A 14239-nucleotide genomic window follows, 5' to 3' on the forward strand; every position below is an offset into this window, starting at 1 on the left:
CAGTGGAAAGGGAATAAAAATAACCTTAAAAAATTATTATGAGAAATGCATTGTGCTCATTGTGATCAACATGAATTTGTTTCAGCAACTGCATTTAAGGTCAGCTGAGATTATTGAACAAGGTTATAGAAAGATTGTACAGTAATGCCCATTCCTACATCTGGAGATAAATGAATTAAACCTGAACAAATGTTTGGGTAGGGGTTCTTCAGAGGGAAGTCTTTCTGGACTCACAGCTCTTGCTCAAGGAGCAGGTTGCAGCTGTGGCAAGAGAGGCCTCTGCAGAAATTCATCATGTACACATTCTTGGATCAAGATTCCCCCTGAACATCAACTCATGCTTGAGTCATCTCACATATGCACTATTGCAGTGTGTTCCACATGGGACTGCCTTTAAAGAACACTCAGAAGCTGCATAAATGAGTTATGCACATGTCATAGTACAGTAGATCCATGTAACACCTCTGATTTAAGAATTGCACAATTGGGTTATGGGTGTAATTCAAGGTGCTCACTATGATTTATAAAGGCCTTCATGTCATATGGCCTGGTTTTTTGAAGACTCATCAGCTATGTGCCACCTGTACTGTCTGCCCATCCTGTTTAAGCTGGCAGAGTTGGCGTACTTCAAATCCATTGATTAAACTCTATTAATTAAACGTTGCCTGCCTTCTAGAAGGACTGCCCTCTCCAAGATATGTAAATGAACCCTTGAAGTCTAGCTCTACTTCCAGGCCTTGGGCTAGGATGGATAGCAGCACCCTCAAAGATATGGTTTAGGCAAAAGAGGTGTGATTATTTTGCTCTTCTTGGATGTTCATCACCCTTTTCTGATTTGTACTGTTATATTTGTATTGTTGTGGTCTTACAAAGTTGATAAATAAATAAACATCATCATCCCTCAAATGTTCTCAACAGCCTCTCCTTTCCCTCCTGTGATTTCCAATCATCATGCAATACCAGGAAAAGACACAATGTCTTTAAAGAGATAGGTGCAATCATTTTGTCCTTGTGGACGCTAAAGCACGTTTCCCTAATTATTTACAACGCATTCTACAGTCCTATTATTTATTCATTTCTGTACAGCACAGAGATGAAAATGTACATTACGTTTATATAACTTCTTCCAAGGAATTTACTTTGCCAGTACTTGGCTCTATCCCCCACATCAGTAAAACAGCGAGGGATTAAAAGGTTTTTTAAGAGTATATTTCTATGGCCAAGAGGAATGCTATGAGAATGTTTTAATTAACACAACAGAATGTGATTTGAGGGTAAATGGGAAATCAAGAAGCAGTCAAGAAAATACTTTCTAAAATACACTCATCCTTCTTTAACTTACCTCTGTAACCTAGCAGAATAAAGGCCAAGGATCAGATCATGGCAGCCATTTGATATGTAGGAAGAAAATCATGGAGACAGATTAATATAGGACAGTGTTCCTCAACCTTATCAAGTTGAATCAATAATCAATCAGAATATAGCTGGAAGGGACCTTGAAGATCTTCTAGTTCAACCCCCTGTGGTCCCAAACCTTTCCAGCTAGGCATCCCAAGGGGGCATGTGAGTGGCATGCACATGAACGTGCACACAGCTCCATTTGTGTGAGTGGCATATGTGTGCCTCCACTTGCATGGATGGAGCTTTACACACGAGTGGAGGGTGCTTGTGCTCGCACACAAAGCTTCAATCGCTTGAACGGCATGCCCTTGTGCTCGTGTGCGAAGCTCCACTTACACAAGTGGAGGGCACTTGTGCTTGTATGTGAAGCTGTACTCAGCTTGCACAAGTGGAGCTTCAGGGGTGCATGCTTGCCTATTTCTCCCACAAACCAGTTTCGAACAGACCAGAGTCCAGTAGTGGGTTGCGGCTCAGAGTTGCAGCCCCAGTCCTACACCATTTCAGACAGGTGGATGTCCAGTCTTTTCTTAAAAACCTCCACTGATGAAGCACCCATAATTTCTGAAGGAAAGCTATTCCACTGGTTAATTGTTCTCACTGTTAGGAAGTTTTGCCTTAATTCCAGGTTGCTTCTCTCCTCGATCAGTTTCCATCCACAGTTTCTTGTTTTGCCTTCTGATGCTTTGGGAAATAAGTTGACTCCTTCTTCTTTGTGGCAGCCTCTCAAATACTCAAATACTGCTATCATGTCACCCCTAGTCCTTCTTTTTCTCTTTTCTTTCTCTGGCCATACCCAATACCTGCAATTGTTCTTCATATGTTTTTGTTTTCAGGGCTTTAATCATTTTAGTTGATTTAGGATGTGTGTGTGTATTTCAACTCCCAGAATCATTAGCTGGGACATTCTGGGAGTTGAAATTCACACATTTTAGAATGGATAAGTTTGAGAAATATTGGTATAATTCAATTCAATTCAAACCTTTATTGAGTACAATATGTGTACTATGAGATTTGCTGAGCCTTCTTTCATGCACTCTCCTGCAACACAATACAACTCACAGTAAAAGGCAGAAAATCCCTATCCCAGTGAATCCTGCTAACAAACAATCCAATCCTACTGCACCATGTGAACTTATTGCATGTCACGCCGGCCCTGCAAGTCAATCATACTACGTTGTTGTGTTTTTTTTTCATTCAGGAGTCTGACAACCCATGGATAAAAACTGTTCTTCAGACTGTTTGTGAGGCTGCCTATGCTTCTATATCTCCTTCCCAATGGTAGGAGGATAAATAAATGCTGACCAGGGTGTGAGTCGTCCCTGAAGATTTTCCTCACTCTTTTAAGGCAGTGAGCATCTAGTGGTATTAGGGAGAGCCCACAATGTTTTGTGCTGTGGTCACCACTCTCTGTAATTTTTTTCTATCTGCGGCTGTCAAGCCAGCATATCACACCATAATGCACTGAGTGAGGATACTTTCTATTGTAAAAGAAAGTCATCAATTGTTGTTCCACTTTGTTCTTTCACAAGACTCTAAGGAAGTGGAGTCTCTGTTGGGCCTTTCTGGCCACCTGGGTCATGCTGATTTTTCAGATGAGATCTTCACTGAGAAAGACTCCCAGGAATAGACATACAACAAGAATTGCTGTGACTTGAAATGTGATCTCAAGATTTTGCTGCTTTAGAAAAAGTAGCAAACAGGATTTGCTTCCCATCAACTTAAAGTGATTTAATATCTAAAGTTAGTTAATGTAGGCACCCCTGAGAATAAAAATTCAGCAACACTCTCTCTCCTCTGGCAATAAAAATGAAATTAAAATAGAATAAATAACAATGTGCTTCCCTTTCAGTCAGCTGCTTGAGATGACTTAACCTAATGGCACAGTTGGACTAACACATCTGGTTTCATCTTTCATTGCAACAGTAGAAGAAAAAAATATATAAGTACACTATCTAAATCGACTTTGGATTTTTATCCACATCATTGGATTTAAAATTACTTTTATTTATTGCAATTTGGTGATCGTATGATTTGAATTGTGATTTCAGAACAGTCAAGATTTTAAAAAAAAATTAATGCCCAAAATGTTAAGACTTACCTTTTTGGCCCACAGGACCAATTGGCCCCTGAAAACCTTGAGCTCCAGGGTCCCCAGGGACACCAGATGGTCCTTGCAGACCAGGCTTCCCTGTTAGACCTTAACAATGTGGAAAAAGAGATGAGTGCCACAACTCTACCACTAGAAATTTCTAATCCAAAATTTAAATATGTGCTAAACTAGTAATTTCATACATACCTTTTGAGCCTTTTCTTCCTTGGTTTCCTGGAATACCTTTAGTTCCTTGTTTACCACATGGACCAGGAACACCAGGTGGGCCTGAAGTACCAGAATCCCCTGGATCTCCTTTAAGAAGTATAGTTTTTCCTGGAGGCCCAGGTTTGCCTGGAGGACCTGAAATAAAAATTAAAATGATTGATAACAAATATCAAAATTTTCAACATCACAAATATACTTTTGATTTATCAAAAGTATTAATTTTCAATATCACAACAGAATGTTTGATTCACTATTTATATTTTTACCCAATTTGTTTGCCACCTGTCTTGCTACAAGGGTTCACCAACCAGATGAAAATGTGGAATTACATAAAAAGGATTGCTATAAAAGAGTTCTGCAAGTCTTCCCAGTGCCTACAGAGTGGACTATTCTGTTCAGATGATTAAACATTTCTTTAAATTTCTTGGGCCCAAGTTAAATGTTGCTGGATAATCAGTTTTGCTGTTATAACCAAATGCAAGCAAGCAGGCAGGCAATTCATTTGTAACAGTGTTTAAAGGCTACTATTGCCCCAAAGCTTTTCAGCTGCAAAATAATAAAAACCCAGTAAAAGACCACTTTTTGATTAGAGTCTTGAAGGAGAGGATCCTCTTTACTTCTAGTATGGATTTTAAAAAATGTTCCCTAAGAGCATTTCTGGAAGAAGTCAAATGATTTTAATTGGTTCAATCTACTTTTGCAATTCTGTTATTCAAATACTGCTTTAGAAGCAGGGGTGGGCTGCTGGGAGTTCACAGGGGTTTGGGAGAACCTCTAGCTAAGATTCTGCGCAGTTTGGAAAAACCCCAAATCCCACTCCTGGCTGGCCCTGCCCAACCTGCCTCACCCCACCCAGGAATCCCCATGCAGCCTGTTTTGGATGCAGGCAAGTGCAGGGCGCACACAGAGGCTCAGGGAGGGTGAAAAACTGGCCTCCCGGAAGTTTGTGAAAGCTGGAAATGGGCCCATTTCTAGCCTCCAGACGGCTTCCGGAGCCTACAGAGGCCGTTTTTGCCTTCCCGGAGGCTCAAGGAAAGCCTCCAGAGCCCCAGGAAGTCAAAAACACCCTCCCCCACCACAGTGCAGGAGGCCAACTAGGCCACAACCACAATGCCATGCCCATCCAGCAACTGGGCAGAGAACCCTTTGCTAAAATTTTTGAAGCCCACCCCTGTTTAGAAATACCTCTAATGCCATCTGAGCCAGCTGGACCTTGGTCTCCTGGAAAGCCACAAGTCCTATTTTCAGGAGGCTGACCCATAGGGCCAGCAGAACCAGGAACACCTGGCTTACCTGCAAGAAAAAAAAAGAATAAAGATAAAATATTAATACTGGGCATATTTCCTCTCTCCTGTCACATTTACTTAAGAAAACATTCATGTTGCATGTTTCAATTACTATGCAAAAAGTGACAGTGTAAGAATTCAATAAATGTTTTGCAATGTTTTGAAAGAATCAAAACATTGTTTAACAACTGACCATGGAGGTGTAATACATTTGATTTAATTTACATTACTCATTTACTAAGAATCTCCGCCTCTGGAATACAGACACACGAAATGAAACTCTTGCCCTTTCTAACTGTGATGAAAAGAATGATGTGAAATGGTGCATTATATAAGGACAATAAAGCCATTGTTTATAGAACTAAATGACTGAAAACTGGCAAGATAGAATTCTAATAGTGTAGAGCAATGTAGGGTGTCAAAATAAGATCATCCTCAAATGTTTTATCTAACTAATGCATTCTGATTTAGAGGTCATAATGTGATTTACATAATTTTCTTTTTTCATTCCTATGCAACAAGCCAAAACCATACAGTATAGCCCAGGAGTCTCCAACCTTGGCAACTTTAAGACTTGTGGACTTCAACTTCTAGAATTCCTCAGTCAGTAAAGCTGAGAGTTCTGGGAGTTGAAGTCCACAAGTCTTAAAGTTGCCAAGGTTGGAGACCCCTGGTATAACTAGTAACGTTGCTATGGTCTGGGCCCTTCTGTGTTCCTTTGGTGAGGAGCCCAGTGATGTAGTTGTGCTTACCAATAAACATGCTTAGTTTCATCTATCTCCAATCATTCTGGTTTCTGATTTAAGTGGACATTTCCCCCACATCTTGGGTAACTAAGACAAATGTTGTTGTTTTTTTAATTAAGTGATCTCTTACTTACCAGGAGGACCTCTTAGACCTTTCTCTCCTTGAGGACCCAGTTGAGTTCTTCCTGGAAGCCCAGGTTCTCCTCTGTTACCTTTTGGTCCTTGTTCTCCTATGCACCCTGGAGGTCCCATTTCACTTAAACCTTTATAAGAGAACAATAATGAGTGAAAGGAAATAAGTGTTGGATTTAATGGCATAAATGATTTATTCCTTTGGTTCTATCCAACTGAAGCTTTATTTGGTCAATATGTGATTTTTTTTTTAGCTTTCCTATTTGGGATATCAAGTCCTTCCATTCTTCCAGACACAACAAAGGTCAATGAATTTTGCAAAGCAACATGAGTGAGAGGCTGCTAGTAGAAACTACCATGGATAATTCTATAAGATTCATGTAGTTTTCTCTGATAATTAGCGGTGTTTTTTTTGGTTACATCATGAATGTTTCATTCAAAATACAGTTGATTAATTTCTTGCAGTATAATTCTTTTCTTCATTAGATATTCCTGTATAATAATATTAACTATTGCATATTTTTACTAGTTTGCATTAGAAGTAACTAATGTCATCAAAAGCCATGCATCCTGCATTTATTAAGTGTAAACAATTGTTTCTTGATATTGCCTTTAATTAAAAAAAATAGTATAATAATTTTAATTCTTTACCTGGAGGTCCTGGCAAACCCTTTTGACCTTTTTCTCCATTTATACCATTTACTCCAGGTGATCCCGATAAGCCTTTAATATTTTGGGGAAAATAGGATGAATTTAGGAAAAGAAAACAATCATTTTATAAAAATGCAACAAGTAGACAAATGCAACAAGTAATCAAATGAACAATTTTTTCTATCAAAATTTTAGATGTAAACTTTTTGTAACTTCCAGGAAGCTAAAATTAATTATAAAACCATAATTTTATATTTTTTATCTCTTATTGTGTCATTCCCTAGGCAGCATTTCTTCTTTCCATCTCTCAAGGTCTTTCTCATGTACTATATTATACAAATGATGGAACCTGAATGCACAATTTATTTTGATCTTCCAACTTTTGTTCCACAGGCAATTAAATTTTTTACAACTTCTTCCACTAATTTTTTACAACTTCTCCCACTAAAGATACAAACCTAGTACTATAGAATAGATAGGCTAACAGATGTGTTTTCAAAATACCAGTTTATGCAATATACTTATATCAATCATCATGTATGCATTTTAATACCATGCTGTGCACTAACATCTGCAAAAGTCATATTTCTCCACAATACTTACCTTTTCTACCTGGGTTACCAGGTGATCCTGGAAAACCTGGAGTTCCCAAAAAACCAGGTTTACCTTGTTCACCTGGAGATCCTGGAAATCCTGCAGCTCCCTGCACACCTAAAATAAAATAAAAATTTCCCATATTTGAAAACAATTTATTATTTTCTCTCATGATGTTAGAATTCTCCCTAATTTAGCAACATACTGATTAGAATCTCTAGAAGTAAGATAAATCTAGGAATGCATTCAAACTGAACTGGCATTTAGCCAGCCATTCTAAAGGAAGTTCAAATACCTGCAGTGGCATGCCAAAAACTGAAGCAGATTGGACTATCAGTTTGCTGTTCTTCTGGCACAGGCCTTCTGGGACACTTCATACACTCTACACAATACCCATTTCAAATTTAAAAACCTATTTATCAGCTTAAATCTGCCCAAATCACTCCAATATCAAAAAGGGAAAAAAGGGGGAACATTTTGAAATGCCACTGAATATTCCTGAAATCATGAAAGGCAATTAAAAATGGACTAAATAGTGTAGCAAAACCAAGCTGATTTTCCCTAGTCTAAAGTGAAGAAAGGGGCTATGTTTTTCACATGGCTGTGAGGTAAAATTGTGAATAATTGTGTATACATTTTTATTAATATCTTCTTCTTAGTCTTATTCCATTATCCATGTGTTCATTTTCACTGGCCTGTCATACTTCACAATATTTGTTTTAACATTGATCCAATTTTTCTTTAGTTCTTTCTCACCTGGGAATCCAGGTGTTCCTGAGTTTCCAGGCAGCCCTTTGGAACCCTGTTTTCCTGGTTCTCCTTGAACACCTAGAATACCCTGGTCTCCAGGTAATCCAGGAAGTCCTTAAACAGTCACAAAACAATCAAACTTTAGTGCAAACATTTTTCAGTAGAATGTGCTTATTGAGTTCTCTTTCTAGACATATGGATATTGCAACTGGCACCCAAACCTAACCATGAGTCTATTGTTCATCATCAGTTAATTATCTATACAAAATGCAAAGCGTAATTCTGAATTAACAGTGAAAATATTGTAATAGGTAAGATAATACCCTTTAAAAATAAATTTGTATTTCTAAAAAATATACAATAACTATAATCAGAGCAATAAAATTATTATATCCCTATAATAGTTAAAAAGGAAAGCAAGGAAAACAGGTAATGAAATCACTTATGAATAATTCCTTAATATACCTACTACATATTGATATATTTATCTGGCATAAATAATTAACTTTCCCCGATGAATGTAACTTATAAAATCAGATCATATACTTGAGAAGGCTTTAACTTTAGCTTAACAAAAATTCAGTTAGAGTGGTAAATCAACTTGTGCATCAAACTTGTACATCAAATTGTTCTCAACTTGGCAATATGCCCAACATTTTGGTATCAAAACTCCAGCATAGTTATACTTTACCATTTTAACTATGGACATTCTGATGGCAGTCAACAAAAATACTTATTCCAGCTAAATTGTCAAAAATGTATAAGGCAATATCAACCCAGTGTTGGAAGTATGAAAGGGACGAGGGGACTTCTTGTTGTGCATGGTTTCTTGTGAAAAAGTAAAAAGTAGAAAGTTGAGTGCAAATTCATGCAAAGATGCAAAAGATACTCCAGATGAATTATTTTTATTGGAATTATGGATGCCAAATTAGAAAAGAAATTAATGTTGTATATACCAATTGTGGTGAGATTATTGTCAAAAAATAATTGAAAATAACATCACCTGGTAATCCTTGGACTCCTATAGGGCCTTTCTTGCCAGGTTCACCATAATGAGTAGCTGGGTCACCTCGGCTACCTGTAAACAATGGGAATTGATGTTACAATCAAAAGCTATCCTCACCTATCAACTGAGAAAATAGATCACTTTTGTTTGCATTTCTCATGCTAATATCCACTCTTCAGGCTATTCAGAACTTTTCATTTTTATAACAGTATTACTAAAAGCTCAAGGTCATTTTACATAATTTAACAAAATGATTCCCCCACAAAAATCAGATTCTCTCTGCAACTAAAACAAAATGAACATTATTTCTATAAATGTTCTATTTCATTAGTTGTGCGAGAAGAAATTGGGTGAGCCATTTTCTATCACTTCTTAAGTACTGTGAATTGGATCCGCTTTTCAGTTTAGCTAATTTTGCTTTTGACAAATGCTTCTATCCAAGCTATCTTTCTATCTTTGCAAAGCTAACTCATGTGATCTTTCTGAAATTCTGTATTATTATAATATGATTGTTAAAACCTGGTACCATTACTTGCTCAACTGAAAATCAAGAATAATTACCAGACACTAAATTATTCTTTATCTAAAGTTTTTCTGCAGGTAAGCACTTTGTTTCTTTGAAAAATGATTCATAATAAATAACGTAACTTACTATTTTATTTGAACTAGTAGCAAAGAAGGGTTTTAAATTCCATATTTTTCTCTATTATTTTTAGTTGTTTTGAAATTATGCAATTAACTATTTATTTTTCTGTGACCATAAGATGGAATCATAATTTTTAGTTATATATTGAATAAATTGAATGAGATACTATTTATCCATTAACTTTTGTTTTTAGAGAGGCCTGAGATTGTGCTATCAATCAAATTGTCTGTTTTACCATGTAATCTTATTGGTTTGCTAGGAATGAAATATCATTGCTTCCAATGTGGATTGCTTTTAAATACATCTGCACAAGATTTATTTGTTTCTGTCCCAAAAATTTCATTAATTTTATTTTTAATATGTTAATTTATGTGCTTCTAAATCATTTTAATGCAAATTCGCTTATCGGCATTACATCTGAAAATTATTTTTCAAAAACAGTTATTCTGCCCATAATGCCTTTCTTAATGTATATATGCAGATTCAAAGGACAAGTGATTTTCAGTCATTAGTTACTGGCATTATTATTGCATCCCTACCTTTTGATCCCTTTTGGCCACCAAGCCCTGGATGTCCAGGAGGACCTGATGGTCCCTGTGCACCCTGAAAGAAAGAAAGGTGTAATTTATTTTATTTATTTATATTTATTTGTATCCTGTTTTTATTATTTTTATTAATTCAAGGTGGCAAGCAAACCTTCTTTCTCCTACTGTTCCCAAAACAACAATCCTGCGAGATGAGTTGGGCTGAAAGAGCTGGTTAGCCAGCGGGCTTTCTGGGCCCCCTAGTTTCTAGCCTGATGCCTTAACCACTAGACTTATTATACATAAAATATAAAATTCTGCCTGTTTGAGGAAATCAATCAAGCATCATACCTGCTGGCATCCAAACATGATCATATTGATATGAGAAGTGAGTGCTAATGATCTCATTATGAGCCAAATACTATATAAACAACAAAGACGTAAATAAAATAATTATAAATAATTCTAGTTCTTCCTCTATACTAGTGCCTCCTTTCTAATTTGTACTGTTTTTGTAGGAAATATTTGTCTTGGATCATGAAAGCAAGAGAATTTTATCCAACATGCTGCCCAGGAATTTTACTAAATCAAGAAGCTGATCTACTCAGAGTCCCCAACAATTGTGTATGCAGCAAGAAATACAACTTTTTAGAATAAACAAGCCAGGAATTTTAAAACATACCATTGTGCCTTATAATCCCATCTAGTTTCTCCAGAATGTTTTCTACCACTTCAGTTTACCTGTATTTTCTTTCTGGATACTTGGCTGAGTTTCTCAACAAAGTATTGGGCTACAATTTCCATCACATTTTATTTCTAAAATGGTCTCTGGATTCACTAAGTGGCTCAGAAGATTGCTGGAAAAACTGACAGATAGTCCTTGACTTATGACTGCTTGATTAATTACCATTAAAAATTATGACAGTTACTAATGGCATCTTCTTGAAGTTCTGACTGCCCTACCATTTGGGGCACACGGCAACAGACTTGCACTTACATGTGACTGCAGTATCCTATGGTCATATAATCACATTCTATGTATTTTTGCCATTTTCTGGCAAAAAAAACACCCATTGGATAAACTGTATGTGATTTGCTTAATGACTGTGTGATTACTTTACAACCACCTGATTCACTCATGGCCATGGTAAAAATTAGTATAAAATTGAGTTCTGTCACCTAGTCATTTGTATTATGATAGCAACAACTTATGACCACAATTCTGGAATTAGTTGTGGTTATAAGTGAAGGATTACCTGTATTCTTGAGGCTCATGCTTTGCAACTTGCCACTTCCATTAAAATAAGATCAAATGAGAAATTTGATGCACACTCATGGAGCTGTTACCAAGAGTACTCGCAGGGATAAGGGCTCTTACTCATTATTTGATATAATAAATATTTGGGAAAGTATTGCTCAGGCAGTTTAGAGAAAATGTATGATTGAATGGTCCATGAAAATCTACTAGAAAATAGTCATAAAAATTTAAAGGTGCCGCTAGACAGCCATGGTGAATGTTATACCCCACCATAAATGGATCTGCTTCTCCCTTGGTTCTAGGAGCTAAGAAAAAGTAGCAGTATTATATTATTACAGCACACTATAGAATTATATTATGATTTCATACACCATACATATAAAAATATGGATTATGTCCAACTCTACAGCAAGTATAAAGATAAATATGGCATAACTGTCTTTTTGGCATACCTGATTGCCTTTTTGTCCTTGAAAACCAATTATCCCTGTCACACCTGGAGGCCCTGGGGGACCTAGTGGGCCCGGGGAACCAGGGTGTCCAGGGTCGCCAGGCTGGCCCTTTTGAGTGCCTGGAGCTGCTTGTTTGCCTGGTGGTCCCGGGATTCCTCTGAATCCAGCATTGCCTTTATCACCTGAAATTATTTCATATGCATTGCAATATCAAATAATACAATAAATCTTCCTAACATGAATCTTACTCAGCATTCATACTTTTACTTGTTTTTGTATGTTAATTACAGCAGTGGTGAAATCCAAATATTTTTACTACTGTTCTGTGGCTTGGTGGGTGCGGTGTGGCTTGGTGGGCATGGCGTGGCTTGGTAGGTGTGGCTTGGTGGGCATGGCAGGGGAAGGCTATTGCAAAATCTCCATTCCCACCCCACTCCAGGGGAAGGCTACTGCAAAATCACATTCCCCCCTCCCCCACTCCTGGGGGAAGGATATTGCAAAATCTCCAGTCCTCAGTTCTCTGAATTGCTCAAATTTTCCACTACTGGTTCTCCAGAACCTATCAGAACCTGCTGGATTTCACCCCTGAATTATAGGCATATTTTATATTGGATTTTTCTCTAGATTTTACTGCCTTTTGATATATATTTTTCATGTAACTCCAAATAAAGGGAAAGCACAAAATCATACCACTGAATGATAGCTACACTAAATTTTGGCAACATCATCTTAGATTGCTGAGGGCAAATGCAGCTTGCAGGTTCTCAATTTGTACTATTTTAACTGATTTTAACTGATGTGTGTGTAATGAAAAGGCGTAATGTTATTTTTGCAGCTTGATGCCTCAATAATTTAGTTTGTCTCAAAATTGCAACATCTTGACTATATTGGTTGGGGGCATGGTGGTGGAAAAATGACTGAGGCAGCCTTGTTAATATATGTACCTAATTTATATGCTTACCTTGGACCCCTGGTAACCCCTCATCACCAGGAAGGCCTACTTCTCCATTTTGTCCTTTTACTTGCTGGATATTGATGCAGCCCTTGTCTCCTGGTAATCCTGGTTCACCTTCAAAATAGAACGTATGCAACAATTTACTACAATATGCAACTTAATCTTGCAAAGCTTCTTCTCCAGTAATATTGTACTGCAAACTAGGGCATACAAAACCTTTGCTAGACCAGTTCTTGAATACAGCTCATCTACCTGGAATCTGCACTGTATATTGGACATTAATACAATTGAGCGAGTCCAGAGATATTTCACGAGAAGAGTGAGAAGAGTATTTCACAACAGAATACCTTATGCCACCAGGCTTGACATTTTGGGCTTGGACAACCTAGAACTACGTCGTCTACAGTCTGACCTAAGCGTAGTACACAAAATCAGCTGTAATGTCCTATCTGCCAATGGCTGCTTCAGCTTCAACCTCAATAATACACAAGTACACAATAGATACAAACTCAAGGTAAACCATTCCAAACTTGACTGCAGAAAATATGACTTCAGTAACAGAGTGGTCAATGCCTGGAATGCACTACCTGACTCTGTGTTGCATCCCCAAACCCCCATAACTTTAACCTTAGTCTGTCTACTGTTGACCTCACCCCATTCTTCAGAGGTCTGTAAGGGGCATGTATAAACGCACCAGCATGCCTACCGTCCCTGTCCTACTGTCCCCATTTATTTGTATCCATTTCTTGTGTTCATATTTATGTTTATACTGATACCTGTTATCTTGTACATGTTTGAAAAACTAACTAACTAAAAATATAATTGCTTGAAATCTATCCATCTCTGCCTCTGGGATCTCCCCAGTGATATAATTGTATAGAGTATATACTACATTTTAGACATCCATCTATTTGATGCTTAAAGGGCATAAGCATCAGAATTCTGAAAACATCTTGATTCACTTGTAAAACAATAAAGATGAAGCATAGATGTTCACAGGAAGCAATAACATCTATAGTTATTTCATGAGACAAATTCCACCAACATCACATTATAGGGAGCTTGCATTATAATATAACAAAACACATTTTTCTCATGTTGATGAAATCTCTGTATTATATGGACACCCTACATCAGTCCCAATATCAGCAACAAGAATGAAGAACCTACCACTGAAATTTTAATCCCTTATTTTAAGAAAAGCAAACCACCCAATAGTCCAACCTTTTTGATTATCTCCTTAAGGCAGTGTGACAATGTGTAATCAGGACTACATCATATCTAGAAGACATATAGAGCTCCTGGATACATTGAGGCCTAATGGCATTCTAAAATTACAAAATACTTATCTTTATTCAATTAAAATAGTCTAATTGCATAAGTAGTCCTCGACTTACAACAGTTTGTTTGGTAATTACTCAAAGTTACAACGGCACTGAAAAAAGTGATTCATGACCATTTTTCACACTTATGCAGCATCCCGATGGTGACGTGATTTACATTTGGATGCTTGACCACTGA

General features: G+C 37.2%; 1 protein-coding gene across 1 annotated transcript in view; it reads right to left on the bottom strand.

Annotated features, from left to right (window-relative positions):
- COL4A4 (collagen type IV alpha 4 chain) overlaps positions 1 to 14239 on the bottom strand; it is a 72960-nt gene that overhangs the window by 6271 nt on the left and 52450 nt on the right. The window contains exons 32-43 of the mRNA XM_058188153.1: positions 12725 to 12832; positions 11764 to 11945; positions 10069 to 10132; positions 8881 to 8955; positions 7884 to 7991; positions 7137 to 7244; positions 6534 to 6605; positions 5885 to 6013; positions 4904 to 5011; positions 3698 to 3853; positions 3500 to 3598; positions 1343 to 1351 (exon numbers count right to left, since the gene is read on the bottom strand). Coding sequence (XP_058044136.1) covers positions 1343 to 1351; positions 3500 to 3598; positions 3698 to 3853; positions 4904 to 5011; positions 5885 to 6013; positions 6534 to 6605; positions 7137 to 7244; positions 7884 to 7991; positions 8881 to 8955; positions 10069 to 10132; positions 11764 to 11945; positions 12725 to 12832 — 1218 coding nt within the window. The remainder of the gene's footprint in view (positions 1 to 1342; positions 1352 to 3499; positions 3599 to 3697; positions 3854 to 4903; positions 5012 to 5884; positions 6014 to 6533; positions 6606 to 7136; positions 7245 to 7883; positions 7992 to 8880; positions 8956 to 10068; positions 10133 to 11763; positions 11946 to 12724; positions 12833 to 14239) is intronic.

The sequence above is a fragment of the Ahaetulla prasina genome, chromosome 6, assembly GCF_028640845.1.
Source record: "Ahaetulla prasina isolate Xishuangbanna chromosome 6, ASM2864084v1, whole genome shotgun sequence".
Classification (NCBI taxonomy): Eukaryota; Metazoa; Chordata; class Lepidosauria; order Squamata; family Colubridae; genus Ahaetulla; species Ahaetulla prasina.